Source organism: Molossus molossus, unplaced genomic scaffold, assembly GCF_014108415.1.
Source record: "Molossus molossus isolate mMolMol1 unplaced genomic scaffold, mMolMol1.p scaffold_m16_p_6, whole genome shotgun sequence".
NCBI lineage: Eukaryota > Metazoa > Chordata > Mammalia > Chiroptera > Molossidae > Molossus > Molossus molossus.
Genome location: NW_023425399.1, coordinates 88,162,933 through 88,180,915, shown reverse-complemented (window position 1 = coordinate 88,180,915; position 17,983 = coordinate 88,162,933). Strand labels below are relative to the sequence as shown.

The 17,983-nt window shown below is 45.8% G+C and overlaps 1 protein-coding gene across 9 annotated transcripts in view; it reads right to left on the bottom strand.

Moving 5' to 3' along the window:
- Positions 1 to 17,983, bottom strand: part of FHOD3 (formin homology 2 domain containing 3) — a 466,045-nt gene that overhangs the window by 65,829 nt on the left and 382,233 nt on the right. For all 9 annotated transcript variants that reach the window (XM_036245756.1, XM_036245757.1, XM_036245762.1 and 6 more), the window contains one exon: positions 3,544 to 3,828. In XM_036245756.1, the coding sequence (XP_036101649.1) occupies positions 3,544 to 3,828 (285 nt within the window). The remainder of the gene's footprint in view (positions 1 to 3,543; positions 3,829 to 17,983) is intronic.

Below are 17,983 nucleotides of genomic sequence, written 5' to 3'. Positions count from 1 at the left end.
AGCCAAACTGGCCAGGGCAAGACAGCCTTTTTAATTTCCCCCCATTTATACCCATTCTGTTGTTCCTTTCTGAAATTTCAAGTCTTCTTCTGTCTTCATTTTCTTTCTATTCGGAGAACTGCCTTTATCTATTCTTTAAGAGTAGGTCTGCTAGTGGCAAATTCTCTTAGTTTTTCTTTAACTGTATTTATTTTTCCTTTATTCTTAAAGGTTACTTTTTCTGGATATAGAAATCATAGTTGATACATCTGGTTATTTGGAAGCTACCAGGTAGGGTTGGGGGTGGGAGGTGTCAGAGAGCGATGGATTTTCCATTAGTGCTTGTCTAGGGCAGGAAATGTATTAATAGCCAAAACGAGTTTCTGTTCTGTTAGGCAATGCTTTCCCCAATCTTTTGGCTAGGAGAGTAAACTTTACTAGTGCTTCATTGTATGTCATTCAAGTCTGAAGGTCCCTAGGCAGTTTGCCTTCTTTCCACCTTTCAGAGTCTTCCTCTGGCTGGTTGTTCTGTTATACCCAAAGTGTTTATATTTCAGTTGCAAGAGGAATAACCTGGGAGCAATGGAGATTCTCCATCTTAGCCTGAGGTCTCTTCATTCATTTATTCATCAATGGTTTTGTGAGCCCCTGCTATGTTCTGGACGCCCAACTAGAAGTGTGAACTCATAATAAATAAGACAGACATCCCCATCCTCGCAAAGCTTACATTCAAGTGGAGACAAAGGACAGTTATACAAGTAATTACAGCAAAGAGTGATGAATGCTACAAAATGCCTCTCCATACAATAATGCATGGAATGGAAAACATGAAACAAAGAAAAAGAAAACTACACAATCAGAATAAGTTGAATATCTTTCAAGCCTTACACATTTTTTTTTTTTTTTTGTACGTGCCCCTAGCGGGAACCAAACCCGGAACTCTCTGGTCCGCAGGCCAATGCTCCAGCTGCTGAGCCAAACTGGCCAGGGCACAAGTTAATTTTTTAAATAATAGATACAATCATTAGAATAAGATTGGAAATCATTCTGATTGTCTTTTTTATTTAGTTGAGAACAGTATGAAAAGCAAGAGCTATGCTAAGAGCAGTTCTGACTCCACAGCTGCTAATGGTGTCTGAGCAGTGGGATTTTTTTCCCTTAAATATGTTTTTATTGATTTTTTTTATCCTTACCCGAGGACATTTTTGCATTTATCTTCAGATAAAGTGGGAAGGAGAGAGGAAGGAAGAGAGAGAGAGAGAAACATCGATATGAGAGACACATTGAGTGATTGCCACCCACATGCTCCCATCCAGGGCTGGGGACAATCTGCAACTGAGGTATATGCCCTTAGCGGGAACTGAACCCGGGAGTCTCTGGTCCATGGGCCGATGCTCTAACTGCTGAGCCAAACCTGCCAGGGCTAATTTTTTTTTTTTTTTTTAGAGAGAGGAAGGGAAACATCCATGTGAGAGAGAAACATTGATCGGCTGCCTCCTGCATGCCCCCTACTTGGGATCGAGCCTGCAACTCGGGCATGTGCCCTGACCAGGAATTAAACTGGGACCTCTCAGACTATGGGACAATATTCAATCAACCGAGACACACCGGCCAGGTTAAGCAGTGGGATTTTTTAAGCATCATGGAGCTACAACATGTAAACATGATCACATCTCTTAGCACCAGACTGAAGCAGAAAAATCACCGCAAAGCCCGAATTCCTGAGTGCATACACTTGGATACCACCAGCTTTTGCTAGAAAGTCAATGGTCCTTCACTGGGAGCAGAGTCTCCATTTTTGGAAAGTTGTCCTTATTTGGAAGAATATTGGACAATCTGATGCAAGAAAGTTCTGCTCCCTAGCTTATTATTACTAAGCCAACTTGCTGATATGCTTTAGGCTGCTAAACCTACTTATAAGGAATAATTCTGAAAGCTATTCATAAAAATAAAACATTTTAAGGCCAAATCAATCAAGAAGACTTACCCAACACCTTGTCCTATGACCATAGTTACATTAAATGTGAATAAATAAGTAGAATTTGGGAGACAAACTGTAATCTGACTTTAAAATAAATTAAATATTCATATATTTACTACCACATATATCTTCAACCAGACAAAAGATTTTCAATGCAATATTTCCTAAGACATAAACTAATAAAGTCTTTTTGTCTTCTTTTGACTAGCATTGTAGAAAATAAAATCTAATCTATTATAACTGGTGAAAATTCAACTATTAACTATTTTAGACTAAGTCGTTGATTGACAGGTCTCATGGAAGACATTATGGCTCCATTCATTCATTCATTCATTCATTTTCATTCACTTGCCCACGTTTCAGAGACGATGTAGTCTTAATCTGTGGACTAATAAGCCAGGCATGGGTCATGCCCCTGGTTGGCAGGCCCCATGGAGCTTTCATGCTGGCTTTGGACTCCACGAGTGCATGTCACTCTGGCCTGTAAGACATCCTCCACTGTGAGGACTGTTAGTGGAGAGAGGTGGGTCCCTGCCACCCTGGCAGCACTGTCATGGGTGGGAGAACCAACCCCGTGGTTTCACATATAAATAATAACTCATATGTGAATTATGAATACACATAATCGGCTCCCTCCCCAAGTCCCTACTGAGGACTAACATTACATTTAATTCCTAATCATAGGTAAAGTGAATATCAAATATAATACCAAAAAGATATAATTCCATAAGAAAGAGCATGTACTTTATACCAAAGAAAAGTGTAGCCCTGAGTATACTGTAGAAAACTACTTATGAAATGATGTCGATTTCAGTAAAGCACATCAAATGGACCTCAGCACACTGTGAAGTACCACTTTTTGGAAGTCCTCATTCAATTCTTTTTTTTTTTTTTTTTTTATCCTCACCCAAGGACATTTTTGCATTAATCTTCAGATAGAGCAGGAGGGAGAGAAGGAGGGAGTGAGAGAGAGAGAAACATCGATGTGAGAGAGACACATCGACTGGTTGCCACCCACATGACCCCAACTGAGGCCAGGGACAAACTACGATGGAGGTACGTGCCCTTAGTGGAAACCGAACCCAGGACTCTCTGGTCCACGGGCCGACGTTCTAACTGCTGTGCCAAACTGACCAGGGCTCATTTGATTCTTTTAAAACAAATTTGCACTGGTCTGAAATGTTGTCGTAATGGTTTAACACACTTCACTGAGAAAAGCTCTTCCAAGTGAGTAGATAACAATAGGACATGCCTCTCAATTTAAATCCGAAAAGAACTACACTGACTATGAACAATGAGAAAGAAATGGGAGACTTTGGGGCTTACTCCTCAGGTCAAGACCTCTGTTGCCCTCATTATCTGGCCCTTCTCCACCTGTGGAAGTGATGATGTATCAGCATGGCAGAGGGTGTGGGTCCCGTTCCTACGGGTGGCTGGCTGATGGTGTGGCCACATTCCTCACCTCCAGACTCCAGGTGACACAGCCTGGTGAGTGAGCTGAGCCAGCAGGTCCCCCCAGCCAGCCCACCAGGTCCCCCTCCCGGGGTTCCCTGGAATGTTGATGGAGAAAAGGGCTTGATTACCAGTTCCCCTGTCCCTGGAGAGCTTGTCCTCCTTCTCCTCCCTCTCCAACGTGCTGCTGGAGGATGAGATGCTGGAGGCAGAGCAGTTGTCCCTCTCGTTCACCTCCTCGTTCCGCCTCTCCTTCTCGCTGAGGGAGGCTCGCTCTTCCGGCTCCTGCTCCACTTCACTCTCTGTCCCCACCTGGGCGGCCGCTACTTCCTGGCTGGCCTCATCGGTCGCCTGCCCCAGCTCTGCCTCTGGTTCCGGTTCTGCCTCCGGTTGGGGCGCAGGATCCTGGGTGCTCGCTGGTGGAGACAACAATGGAGATACGATCATAAGAGGAGTTTCTTGCGAGCGTCACGCACAGCGTGAGGGCAGATGTGAGACTGATCTCTCTGTGTTGTCCTGACAGGCAGAATTCTACAGATGGCCCCAAGACGCCTGTCCCTGGTGAGCCAATGAAACACGGTCTAGGCTCTGCTAGGAAGGGATTGTGCAGCTGCTGTTCAAATCTCAAAATCAGCTGACCTTAAGATATGGAGGTTATGCAGGGGGACCTGATCCAGTCCTGGGAGTCTTTTGAAAGCAGGATGTTTTCTGATTAGCAGCAGAAAAGGAACAGCAGCAGTGGAGAGAATAGAAGCAGAAGGATTTGACACAACACCGCTGGCTTTAAAGATGGAGAGGCCCTGCGACGAGAGATGATGCTCAGAGTGACTCCTGGCCAACAGAAAACAAGGACCAGAGACCTCAGTTTTACAAGCACAAGAAACTGAATTCTGCCAACAACCTGAATAAACCTGGAGGTGGATTCTTCCCAGGGCCTCCCCGTGAGAGCCTGGCCAGCTCAACCTTGATCATGGCCTTGTGATACTCAAGGCCAAGAACACAGCTGAGCCGTGCTGGACTTCTGAAACCAACAGAGAATACGTGGGTGCCATTTTGAATCACTACTTTTTATGCTCATTTGTTATGCAGCAATAGAAAACGAATGCATGATCTTTCTGCCTCTTCAGGGAAAGAGGAAAAAAAAAAAAACCCATGGTGAATCAAACTGGTAAGCAAGTAGCAGCCCAGTGTTTTGTCAGTGGCTACACCAATGAGGCCTGTCACCCTTTGCTTGAATTGTTTGCTTATAATGCAAATGGGTCCATAATTTTGAAAGCTATGCAGAAGGCTCCCTCATGACCACAGAACTATCTGCAAATCCATCAAGACTGGCGACCTGATGCTTGTCCCAGGAAAATGCTCCTGCCCCTGTGTGCCCTCCTGCAGGTAGCAGGGACTGGCACAGGGTGGATTTCTTTGCATATGTTTTGCTGAGTGAAATTCTCAGCTGTAAGCTATGGATAAGTAACAAAATGATTGAGAATACAAAAAAATTCTGGGCCAGCTGCCACAGCTGAAGGCCAGAAGACTCGTACAGGTCACCCCTGAGGGTCTGTGACCAATGTGGGCAAAGCCACATTGCTGGAATCCTAGCAGTGTGCCCCAAGAGTGTGAGCTCGAACCGTAGGCATACATGAGCTCAGACAGGATCTGCATGTGGCAGGAACTCAGAGAGACCTTCCCGGATCCCATCACAACCAGCAGACCAGCGAGCACTCTCTCTGTGGGGGTGTCCAGCCAGCTCGGTGAGCAGGGATGGCTTGCAATGGGGTGTGCACAGTGCCCCCAGTAGGCCAATAATGCCCAGTGGCATTACTAAGTGAAAAGAAAGCTCAGCCCTCACTGGGCAGAGGGCTTAGCTGCCCTCAGTGTCCCAGCAAGAGGTCATACTGCCAGGACTCACGGGGTCCAGCAGCCCCGCCCCTCGTCTGCTGTCAGGCTGCCTCCCTCTGAGACTGCGTCAGGGAATTTGGGGGAGGCAGGGGGAGGAAGAGATGCCAGCCTCTCCTTCTTTCCCTAGGTAACTTCCAAGCACCACAGGGAAGAAACACTCCTCAGTGGAAACCCCATCCAGTGCCCTTCAGGTAAAAATTGGGTGCAGAGGATGGAAGGCCTCTCCCTTCTGCCTGCCCCTCGCCTGATGACACAATGTACATCTGCCAGGCACTCTAGCCTGATACAGGAGTCCACTCCCCTGGAAGACTGGAGGAAGGGAGGCTGGGGCAGCAAAGGCCGCTGCTGCCTACTGGCTGTCGGGGCTGGGTGTCTCCAGAAGGGGCGGTTATAGAAACTGGCAACAGGAGGGCAAAGTTTCCGGGCAGAGACGCACTGGCTGGCAGTAGCAGAGGGAAACCATAGGGCATGACCGTGAACATGAACCCACATGCCTAAGAACGGGCACGCCAGACACTTTTCCTTAAAAGCAAAACCTGGGCTGTTACAGGGAAGGAGTGAGCCTGCCTTTGAGAAAAAAATTCCCTTTGGTGTTGAAGGAACGGTGATGGTAATTTCTGTTTCATCTGATAACAGAGTGTTTAGCAGGTACAAAACCCTCTCCGTCTCACAAACATGGCCAAAGCATCGCTTCAGCAACAGCAGTGTCATCCTTTGGTTGACAGGAAGCATCTGTTCTTGCGCACATTAACTTCAGAATAGCCACATCAAAGTGAAAATGTGTTTCCAACAGCCTAGCATGTGGCATGCATTTGAGTTTTAATTGGTGAGCATATGGCGCAAACTGGCGAGGGTGCCTCTGTGTGGTTTTCTCACTGACAGGGAGATGGGCACAGTTGGTTGCCATACGTCTGTCTCCTCACCATCCCCAGGAGACTGGGCAGACAAAGTAGGGAGGATCCAGGATTTGATGGTTGCTTGACTTTAGCCTACACGCACCCCACTGTCTTGTTTCCTTCCACTTAAGCAGTGACTCCGCCCTCTGATTAGACAGCCAGCGGCCGCCTGGACGGTGTGGCAACGGACAGGCAAGCTCTAGAAAGCCACACACTCTTGGGAATAAACAGTGCAACTGCATCCCCACTCGTTAGGGCCTCACTTCATGGAGTCAGAGGTTTATCTGTGTGATCTGACCACTGGGGCGGTTTCTCTCTTTCATTTCTGGTGGGGAGGTAGTCATCTCCAAACCTGATCAAACGCAGACTTGGTGCCCAAGGTCTGACTGCAAATCTGTGGTATGTGAGGTTGTCCTAATGGTGAACAAATTAAATGCTATTCACACATATTCAAGTCAAGCAAAACCACCAAGGATGGAGAGAGTGAAGGCAGAGAGCAAACACACACAGCCACTCATTCCCGACAACCTCTGTGCTACATACGTCAGGCAACACCTGTGTCATCCACCTAACACACATCCCTGCTTTCAGAGCGCTCACCCCTTGGCTAGGATGCAGGGCATCAAAACCCATCAGTGGGTCATGGCGGCCAGGCCCCCAAGCGAGGGCACTGGATCACTAGTGACAGGACCCTGGAAGGAGCAGCCAGGATCTGTGGCAGAACCCTTCCCGAGCTATTGGTCAAACACAGGAATGGGCAGAAGGTCTCTAAGGGCCAAGACCATACCTCCCTCTCCCATCCAAGAGCTCCCGGCAAGGCCCTGGGCCAGCATCTGCTCAGAGTTCTCGTTGACACGCAGGGAAGTACCTGAGTACACGCTACATTCCCATACACGTCAGTCCCACTTTCCCATTATCTTGCATCAGGGATTCTCTCGTCAACACCTCCTTACACACACACACACACACACACACACACTCTCTCTCTCTCTCTCTCTCTCTCTCTCACTCATTTTTTTTTTTATCCTCACCCGAGGACATTTTTCCATTTTTTTTGTTCAGGTAGAGTGGGAGGGAGAGAGACGAACAGAGAGAGAGAGAGACATCGACGTGAAGGGACACATCGAGTGGCTGCCACCCACACAACCCCAACCAGGGCCGGGGACAAACCACAACCGAGGTACGTGCCCTTAGCGGGAACCGAACCCGGGTCTCCCTGGACCGCAGGCCGACGCTCCAACCGCTGAGCCAAACCAGCCAGGGCCACAATCATTTCTTTTGAGTCACTGCTGCTGGGCAGACACAGGGAAAAGTACCATCTATACTCCAAGTCCCTGGGAAATAGAGGAACTAAATTCGTCTGCGGGACGAAAGACAGCTAAGGTATTTGCCAACCTCGCGGGGTGAAAACACAACTTCCCTGTTGCTAGTCCCGGTATTTATGAGCCTTTCTCTGGCCCCACAGTGGTGTTGGTGAAGAGACAGTGACACACGAGACAGGCCTGGCTCTTGTCATCGTGGAGGTTACAGGGGAGCAGAGAAAGCCTACCCTTCCTGCCATGCCTCTGCATGGCAAAGGTGGGCCAACCCAGCCCCCAGCCCCCTCTAGACACAAAGAACAATATATATCCATGTTATGGCTGTTCGAAGAACAGAAGCATGGTGTCCTGGGAGGGGGGGGGGGTATGGCAAGGGTCTTTGGCAAGGCTTGGGAAGGGACATATGTCCATGTGTTAAAATGCTTTTAAGCAGAGTCTCCAAAGTTGAAAAGGACTTGAGAAGGGGGTGAAGTGGACCTGAGCACGTTCTGGGCAGAGGGCAGAGCATGTGCAGACTTGGGGCACAGGCGTGCTGGAGGAATTAAAGATGTCCAGCATCAGGGGCCAGGGCCACCGGCCTTGTAAGGTGAGCTAAGGACCTGGGCTCTTCCTCTGAGGGCTGCTTGGGGTGGAGACAGGCCATGCTTCAGTGTGCCTGAGAGAAGCCCCTGATTACGTCTGCTCACCGTCACACGACTGTCCCTGGGGAAGCTGCAGTGTGTGTGTAGCTAGGAGTGAAGCAAACAGACCAGGAGGCTAACCCTGCAGACAAGGAGACAGAGGAGGAGGTGGTGATGACCTGTCAGTGGGGCTCAAGGGCAGAAGGAATAAACGGCGCCACTGGGAGAACACAGGGGCAGTGACAGCGACTGCGGACAGTGACTGCGATTCCGGACAGTGGAATTTCTGCCCGAGACCCACGGGGAGGCTGTGTGAGCCCTGGAGGGAGCAGGAGCTGCCACAAAGCTGCCGGCTCCCTTTGAGGCACTGCACACAAACTCTACTAAATTGTCGCCACCTGCCTGTCAGGGGGTCTCTAGCAGCCCCCAGAAAACTGAGGCCAGCAGAAGGCTCAGGCCAAGGTGCCGGCAAGTAGGGAGAAGCATGGCGCCCACTCCCAAGCATGCACCTCCAAGGACCCCACAGCCCTGTCTTCAAGTCAGGCTCAGAAGTGACTGTGACAAACCGATGCCAGTCAGGGGCTGCCAGGGCTCCTCACATTTGTCTACACCCACCCGCACCTGCCAATCACCTCTAATGGAGGAAGGACACAGAGATCTGACGGCATCTCTGAGGCTGGGCAAAGGACACGGGGAACTATGAGGCCAAGTGCCCAGGCAGCCCTTCTCTCTGTGGGGGGTTGGGGGAGGAGTTTGGAAATAAAAAGAGGACACGGCAAGAAGTGCCTGGCAACAAAAAAAGGTGTCCAAACCTGGGATCTGACTTTCTGGACCCCATCCTGAGAGAGCAGACTGATGGGATCTTGGCATTGCCAGAATGCACTTAGCAAAGGCCAGAAGAATGTATTTGGCCAGAACCCACAGTGATCTGATTCAGAGGGCTTGAAACTACATTTTAAGGTCAGAGTAGGGGGAGTATAAGGAAGGAGAAGGAAACCAAAATTAAACTGTTAAAAGGAGTATGTAACATGGAAGGGATAATAGGAAGACGTTCACAGTATATTCAGAAGGAAGTAACAAGGAACCTGGTTGTTGCTGTCCTGTAGGAAGGACCCATGACCTTGAACATGGTCACTAGTGGGAATTCTTTACCCAGAGGAAACAGACATCACAGGAGAGAGAGAGTTGGGATCCAGGATGGGAACATCAATATGAGAGCCACAGGGAAAGAGGGAAGACCTAAGTGTTTCTGCTGAGAGAATATAAGAGGGTGACCAGATGACTGGTACTTCCCTCAGGCAGATCCCAGAGGTGGGAGAGCGATGAAGACAGAGCAGCCTTGAGGATTTCAGCCAGATCAGCCGCTGACATGGACTCATACCAGCTAGTTCTCTTTGTCCCTCCAAAAGCCCAGCACCAATTCCTCCTCTAGTCCTGAAAGTCTCACTCAATACCAGGCCCAGCTTGGCCTTAAAGTGAAGTAAAAAAAAAAAAAAAAAAGTTACTGTGTACGTACTGAGTACCTTCTATACTTCAGGTCAGTTCTAGATACCATATACACATCACCTTATTTCACTCACATCAACAATATGAAGGTTAGTATCCTATGTGAGAAATGAGGAAACAGGTTCAGAGAGGTTAAGTAACTTGTCCGGGGCTGCACAGTAGGTTGGATACTCATGGACTGCTTCTCCAGACCCATTCTCTGCTCTGCTCTGTGCCCTGGGAGGCTGTCCTCTATGGTGAGCACCTACCTCCTGAGAGAGACCGGGGGGGCAGAAGGAGAGGCTGAAGTATTTATGCCCCTGCTCTCTTCAGATGGGGTCACCACCTGGCAGAGGTTGTCAGCCCACTGTTCCTGTCCCATGGGCTTCCTCTCATGGCTACAGAAATCTTACCAGGGCCGGGGACAAATTGCAACCGAGGTACATGCCCTTCGCGGGAACCGAACCCGGGTCTCTCTGGACCGCAGGCCGACTCTCTAACCGCTGAGCCAAATCAGCCAGGGCCAGAAATCTTACCAAGTCCTGGCTGCCCATTAAGTTCCTCCAGGCCTGGAGGTGGTCAGTGTTGACATTTTCCCACTGACGCTGGATTCTGGAAGCGTCCCCACCCCCTATGGTGCCTTGACCCTCTGTAGACCTCTGTAAGTAATCCCTTCACTGACCACACTCTGAGCATGAACCATCTCCTTCCAAAAGGTCTCACCGACAAGCAGAGCACTTGCTAGCAGAGCTGGGATTTGAACCTCCAATGGCCTGGCTAAAAAGCTTGGGCTGTGAATCATGATGTTCCTGTGTGGTGAGTGACTTAAGCCTTAAAGGAGAAGTATATTATAATCATTTCTTTAAAGAAAGAAAGTACCATGGACACAAACGTTCCCATTCTGCTTTCATCAATGTCCCCGACGACAGAGTCCAGAGTGTCCAGTTGGAATCTCTTGTCATGCAACTTTTCTTTGAAGAGATAAATCACTGGTAGAAAGATCTGAATTTAATAAGTCTTTGGGTGGCTTCAGTTGATTTCAATCTGTGATGGTGTCTCGATGACTTTGCCAGGACTTGGCTTTCTGGCAGGTCTTATGAAACCAAGGGCCAGGCCAGCCGGTTCTATAATAGTTGCTCCAAACTGTGTAGATTCCAGGGACCTCCCCAGTTCATAGCTAATAACTAACACTATCGACTTTAAACTGTGGTTGAATCACATAAATGTGAAAAAGGTCCCAAGAGAAATAGCTCAAAACTTTGAAAATTCTTTAGCCTTTGCTTTTGGTATTGGGCCAGTTCTTTCTAAGCTGTGCACTCCGATTCACTCTACAGCAGTGTTTCTTAGCCTCAATGCTACAGATGTTTGAGGTTGGATGATTCCTCGTGGTGGGGGCTCTCCCGTGTAGGATGTTTAGCAGTATTCCTAGACTTCCACCCACTAGAGGTCAGTGGCGCCCCTTCCCCAGTTGTGACAACCAAAAATATCTCCAGACACTGCCAAACGTCCCCTGGGGGGGAATCACCCCGGTTGAGAATTATTGCTTTAAGTACATAGTTTCATTAGGATGGGCAGAAACTCAGCGTACTAAAGAAATGATCACTTGCAAAATTCTGATTCATCAGTCTAATGAACTTGTATGCCTTCAAAATCAAGCCCAGTTTTGTTCTCAAAGTTTAGAGCTAGGTTTTCTAAACCATTCAGGCCAAAGTTGCCTCTTAAGATGAAAACTATACATGGTCAAAATGACCTTCAGAAGTCCTTTTGGAAGATGGCATTTTATAAACCGTATACCTACCCTCATAGTTTTTGTTTAGCTTCAGTGGGAGGCTGTAAGAAACACCGCGCCTGTCGTCATGGGCCAGTTACCTCCAATACAAATCCTTAAACTCTAAAATCACATTTAATGTGCAAGTCATCCACACTATAAGAGGCACATGTGAGTCAGGAATGGCTCAAGGAAAACAAAGATGTCATGCTCACATGAGGACATACACCTGAGTCGAATATTGGGCAGGATTACAAGCACGAGCACGATTAAATTGTAATTTCTACTCCCCCCTTTGCCTCTCGGATTGATTATGCTTCTGATTGAGTTCACTTGGTTATACATATATATGATACAACTACACTATAGTATCATATAAGACACAAAAGAAGTCAGTTTTAGGTCTATTTATTCTAATACTGGTTACCATATAGATTCCATTTTACACTATGAACAGAAAATTAAGAGCAATTTGAGATTATTGTATCATTTATTCTCTATCATTATTTTGAATTTGAATCATATGCATAACTTCACACATCAACCCCCAGTTACAAAGACTTCCTCTGAACTTGTTTAAATTTCTCTTCTAAAGTCAGACAGGTCTTGTCTTGGTCAGAGTCATGCAGGGTAAACTCTATTTTGTGTTTGTCCTTCCATGCCCAATAGGGCTGATGGAGCTCCTGGGTTAACCACATGCCCATTTTCTTGTAAGAGCAAATTGGAAAACAAGGCTTTCTTCAAGCCTGAAGACATGGTATAGTTTCAAACTGGCAATGCATTTCAATAGCACCTGTAGCTCTTCTCAAGTCCCAGTCAGAAACATCAATGACATCAACACAAAAATTGCTATTTCAGAAGAGTATACTAGCATTAAAATGGAGAGTTCTAAATAATAAAGACCAGCAAATAAATTGATTAAATATGAGGGTTGTTTTTTGTTTTGTTTTGTTGTTGTTGTTAATTCTTTTTTTTCAGGCTGAATAAGATAGAATTACTGTTTTTTCTTGTTAATCCTTAATCAATGATTCAAAGTTTATTTGTGCTTGTTAACAAATTTATTCAAAAAGAAATGGAGAAAAATTCAGTTAAAATGAGGAGTATTTTAAAAGGCAGTTGAGCCCTGGCCAGTTTTGCTCAGTGGTTAGAGCGTCAGCCTGCAGTCTAGAGAGACCTGGGTTCAGTTCCCGCTAAGGGCACGTACCTCGGTTGCACTTTGTCCCCGGCCCTGGTTGGTCATGTGGATGGCAGCCAATCGATGTGTCCCTTTCATGTCGATGTTTCTCTCTCTCTCTCTTCCTCTCTCTCCCTCCCACTCTATCTGTACAAAAAATGGAAAAATGTCCTCGGGTGAGGATTAAAAAAAAAAAATAAAGGCAGTTGAATAAATATCTTAATTATAAATTTGTTAAGAATCATTCTTCAAATTTTCTCTTTTAGAGTTTGGTTTCAGAAATAAATAGCCCTCATATGTTATATTGACTCCGTTAAAGTTCCCTCTCTACAGTAAGCCACCATCATTTCTTCCATTTCTACAGCGTGGGCTATAGAGTCAAAGATGTGTCCTCTCTTGTGGGCTGTGTAATCAATATCTGGGTACAGGGGAAACAAGTGTCTCTGTAGATTAATGTGCGTGCTTTCTTTTTCCATGTTGTTTATTCATTTATGAGCTCATAAAACATTTACTAAATGCCTATCCTGGGCCAGCCGGGGTGGCTCAGTGGTTGAGCATCAGCCCATGCACCAAGAGGTCACCAGTTTGATTCCTGGTCAGGGTACATGCTCAGATTGTGGGCCAAATCCCCAGTGGGGGGCATGCAGGAGGCAACCAATCGATGTTCTCTCTCATTAATGTTTCTATCTCTCTCCTTCTTCTTTCCTCTCTCTCTGAAATCAATAAAGGGGAAGAAAAAAGCCTATTCTGCTCCAAGCATTGGGTGATAGCAAAGGTGACTGCAGGCATGGGCCCTCCTCTGAGGAACACACAGATGAGGGGGAACAATTGCATATGCAGTGAGATAAGCCCCGTATCTCAGGTACATACAAGTTGAGGGAATCACAGAAACGGAAACAATGAAGGCTTTAGAGAAAACAAGATGCTTTAGACGTCCAGTGGGCACCCGGTGGAAGAGGTCAGTCAGGCACCTGAGAGAACATGGCACCTTTCAGGTACTGATAGGGGTTTTGTGCTGATGGAACACAACGTGGGGGTGGTTACAGTGGTAAAAGACTGGTTGTAGGGACTAGATAACCAAGAGTCTTGACTGCCAGGTAAAATTTTAACTTTATGTTGTAGATAATGGAGAGCCACTAGAAGATTTTCAGAACAAGGTATAGATAATTACTTTTTTGATTGGGTTGCCAAGAAGAACTGGAAGATGTAAGATCTATTAGCACCAGATCAGAGATGGCTAAGTCTGGGACAAAGGCGTTGGTGATAGAAAGACAGGGAAGAGGGCTGATTTGAGAGAAAGGAGCACATAAACACCTGGTGATTGACTGGATGTAGGGGAGAACATTGAGGAAAGAGTAAAAAATTATATGTATGCTTCCATCTTAAATGACTGGGCCGAAAAAGATGGTCTTAACCAGATGAGGACTAGAAGATACGATCAGGTTTGAGGATAGGGGTTTTATGGGTGAGAGAAGTGTGACATCTCCCATCTGAATGTCTGGCACCTATTAAGTCTGAAGTATCTGAAGAGCATTAAGATGGTGATGTCTAAAAGGTTGGATACATGTGTCCTGAGCTCAAGAAGGCCAAGACTAGTGATGTAGACTCAGCAGTCTTTAGTACAAGGTAGGTAGTTCAGCATCATAGGTAGGGATACAAGGTCACAGCCAGAGGGTGTGGCATGAAGAGAGAGGGTTGCTGGAGAAGGAACCTTGGGGGAAAAAGTCTGACACTTAGGGGGCAGGCAGGAAAATGGTAAAAAGATTAAAATGAGAAAACAATGACAAAAAATGTAGAAGCTATGAAAGCCAAATAACACATTGAGTCTGAAGATGGGATACACAGGCATCCAGAGATGTTGCATCTAGAAAGTCAACAAAAATTTCCTGGAACTTCTCAATGTATCTAGTGGGGCAGCTTTCTCAGAGAATGTTCCAGCCTCACAAGGCTCCGATGATTCATTCCACGTTCAGGGGCAGATGAGACACATGCCAGGGTCCCTAAACCCAGGGATTCTCTTGAAAATGCATACTTTTAGGGACTGGAAAACCAAGATGTGATTGTCTTGCCCCGCACTGCAGGCATTGTATCACTTAGTACAAATACCTTATGGGGGTTGGCGAGGGAAAGCAAGGGTGCTAGAGGGAAAAGAGGAGTGGCAGAAATGGCAGAGTGGTGACCAAGGCCCGTCATGGATCGGGATACTAGAAGGAACCAGAGAGTTATCCTTTTTTACTGTAAGGAATCAGTTATTTTTTGTTGCTATTTCTCAGTCTCAGTCACTAACTCTGGAAATTCAAAGTACCACAATGATGAAGAATGCTCATTGCCCCTACCTGTGGAAGCCTCCTCACTGTACCTGGAAGCATTTACCCAAGGCTCCCACCCTGAATGCAAGGGACTGATGCCTTTCTGGATTCCTGTTAGCACCTCTAGATGCAGAAAAACTCATTCACCCCCAGTGCCTGCTGCAAACTGGGTCTTGCAGCTCCTAATCCTCTTTTGCTATGTCAAGAACAAACAAGCTAATTACTGGTCAAAACCTAATTGTTTTTGTTTGCATTAAGTAGATTTTATGATGCAAATTTGATTGTAAAGGCTGGTTCAAAACCATTAAAATCCAGTGCTTGGAAATGGTTTTCCAAGGGTCTCTTGTGTTCTGCAGTCTTGCAAGCAGAGACACTGATAGCCATTGTTCTGGACTATCTTTCAAAGGATGTGTGCAAACCGTCTTGGAAGACAGAGACAGTGTCTCTCTCTAGAGCAGTGGTTCTCAACCTTCCTAATGCCACGACCCTTTAACACAGTTCCTCATGTCGTATGTGGGTGTATCTGCATGTGGGCAGACCCGCCTGGAGACGGATAGAGGAGCGGTGTCTCGGTTCCTAAGACCATTGGAAATATGTGTTTTCCGATGGTCTTAGGTGACCCCTGTGAAAGGGTCGTTGGACCCCCAAAGGGGTCATGACCCACAGGTTGAGAACTGCTGCTCTAGAGCAAAGGCTTGGTTGGTTTATTGCCCACAGTATTCAAGATGATGTCTTTCTCTGGGACAAAGAGAAAACATGCTAACTGCCCACCATAAAAGATTTGGAATCACTAAGCTCAGGGTTTCTCTTTGTGTGCATTCAGGTATCATTTGGGCCTATTCACATCACCTTGTGGGAACTGGTGCTTGGAGACATGGCACAAATGTTAATACTCTGGCTACTACTGTTACTATAAGTAATGACGTTTTTTGTCTCTGATCCAGGAGTTTCATGTCTTCTGCCAACATCCATAAAATTGTGGCAGGCTAACTGACTAGCTTACCAAGTACAGTAAAGACTTAGACCTTTCACAGATTTTGATACTTAATTGTTATCTGTAAACTTATCATGCTGGTCACATAACACCCTTCTTTAACAACTTTCCCAAGGCCATTATTTCCCTTGTTTTTACTTACGTAAACTTAAGTAAGAGTCATACTTTGTGTACATCAAAGGACTCAAGACTATTTAATGGTGTAAAGTATGGTGCAAGAAAACACACTTCAGACAAATTCTCTATAGGAGGAAAAAAGGGAAGGTTTTGGCTTTTCCCATGTTTAAAGATGGCAAAATGGCAAGGCAAAAAAAACCTAGTAATTTGCAAAGGCTCTCAAAAAACTCCTCAGCAGGTGCAGCAGGCAGGGCCTTGGCCCTGGGTAGAGTTCCTGAGAGGTTTTGTTTACTTGACCATGTGGCATCAAGTAGCAGCAGTTAGGTGAGGTATGGGCAGCCCTGAGTCACAAACCACAAGGATTCTAGTTTCCTGCCAATTCATGAACTACAGGACTGGAGGTGTCCAAAAGCTTTATGCAAGGGAACTAGCGTGCATTAGGCTGATGATTGATGATATTCGATTGCTACTGTGCCAGCTGGAACTAGGATACCAGATGTTTCTGATCCCTGCCATGTGGATTAGGTAGCCTAGGAGAGTGTCTACACCTGAAGGAGACTCAAAACATGTTACACAACGAAGGTGACAAAGATGCTCAATGAAGGGTAACAAGGACAACAGCCATGATGATGAATCATACCTACATGAAAAATGACTATTCATTTAAACAAAGTGAACATTTCATGATATATCTGTATATCTATATTTTATTTGCAGGTGTGAAGAGCAGCAGGCTAGAGGAATTGTCATATTTAAGTACTGACTTTAAACACTTGACTATCTAAGAGAAAAGAAGAGTACACCATGTCAACAATGTCTGTAAACGCCTCCAGGTGGGTGCTGGTGAGTAGGACATGGCCATACAGGCCCTGGTTTTTATCTCCAAGGCCAAACAATGACATATTTGGAAATACCTAGGAATCCAGTTATGGGTAGGAAAAAAAATCACTGTTGAACATATTTTCCCCTGACATAAAATTAAGATAGTGTGGTAAAATTTTCAAATGCATCTCTAAAGTATCATCTGTGTGCAACAGATGAGTGGGGCAAAAGTAGGTTTACAGTTGTTCGAATGAAAAGTAATACTATTACTAATAAATAATAGTACAAGAATAAATTCTGTTTCATGTACTCACATCTGTAAACCTACTTTTGCCCCACCCTGTGGAGCATTAAACTAAAAATGAGAAAAAGTCCAACCATTATATATGCTTTCATGGTGACATTAGTGGGTGAAAGATACTTATAAACACTTGATTGCAGCTTCCTTCTATCAGGAAAGGACACCTGTCTCCATTTAGTCTCAGGAGGGACTCAGGTGTGTAAGCCAAGGAGCAAGGAAGGAACACAGCTCTAGCCTCCAACGAAGGTAATTCAATGCTGGCCCCCCTGCAGAACCATGGACTCCTGGTTTTGAGATGAGTGGTTTTCTCCACTTTGTTTCCACAAAATAGGCTACCTAGATCTGACGTCCACTGGGATAATAGATTACCTTGCTATACTGATTTCACTGGTGGGTACACAGATTATTTTTAATCCTCAGACTAACTTCCTTCAGAGTCAGTACTCTATCCTAATAAGAACACTGTATCTTTTCTCTGGTTTGTGAGCATAATTTACTTGTTTCTAGTGTCATCTGTGAGGTGTTTTCCTTTTTTTTTTTTTAATAATGGAAAAAAAAACTTATTAGATAGATATTCTGATGTATACCACCAGAGCTCAGTAAAAACAAGGAAGCAATGGGTGAAGAGATGGGCCCTTCAATATTTACCTAAATGTGGGGCTATCTCCATTAATTATAGCAAAATGCAAATGAGAACACATGTATATGTTTGTTCCTCATTTAGGCCTGGTAGTTTCACACCGACAAAAAATATTCAGACCATCACCACTAAGTCTAGGCAATATCAGGACAAACATCTGCATGAGCCACAAGAGGGCCAGATGGGAAAACAATCCAAGCACACACTGCACTGACTTGATGGTGGGGGTAGTG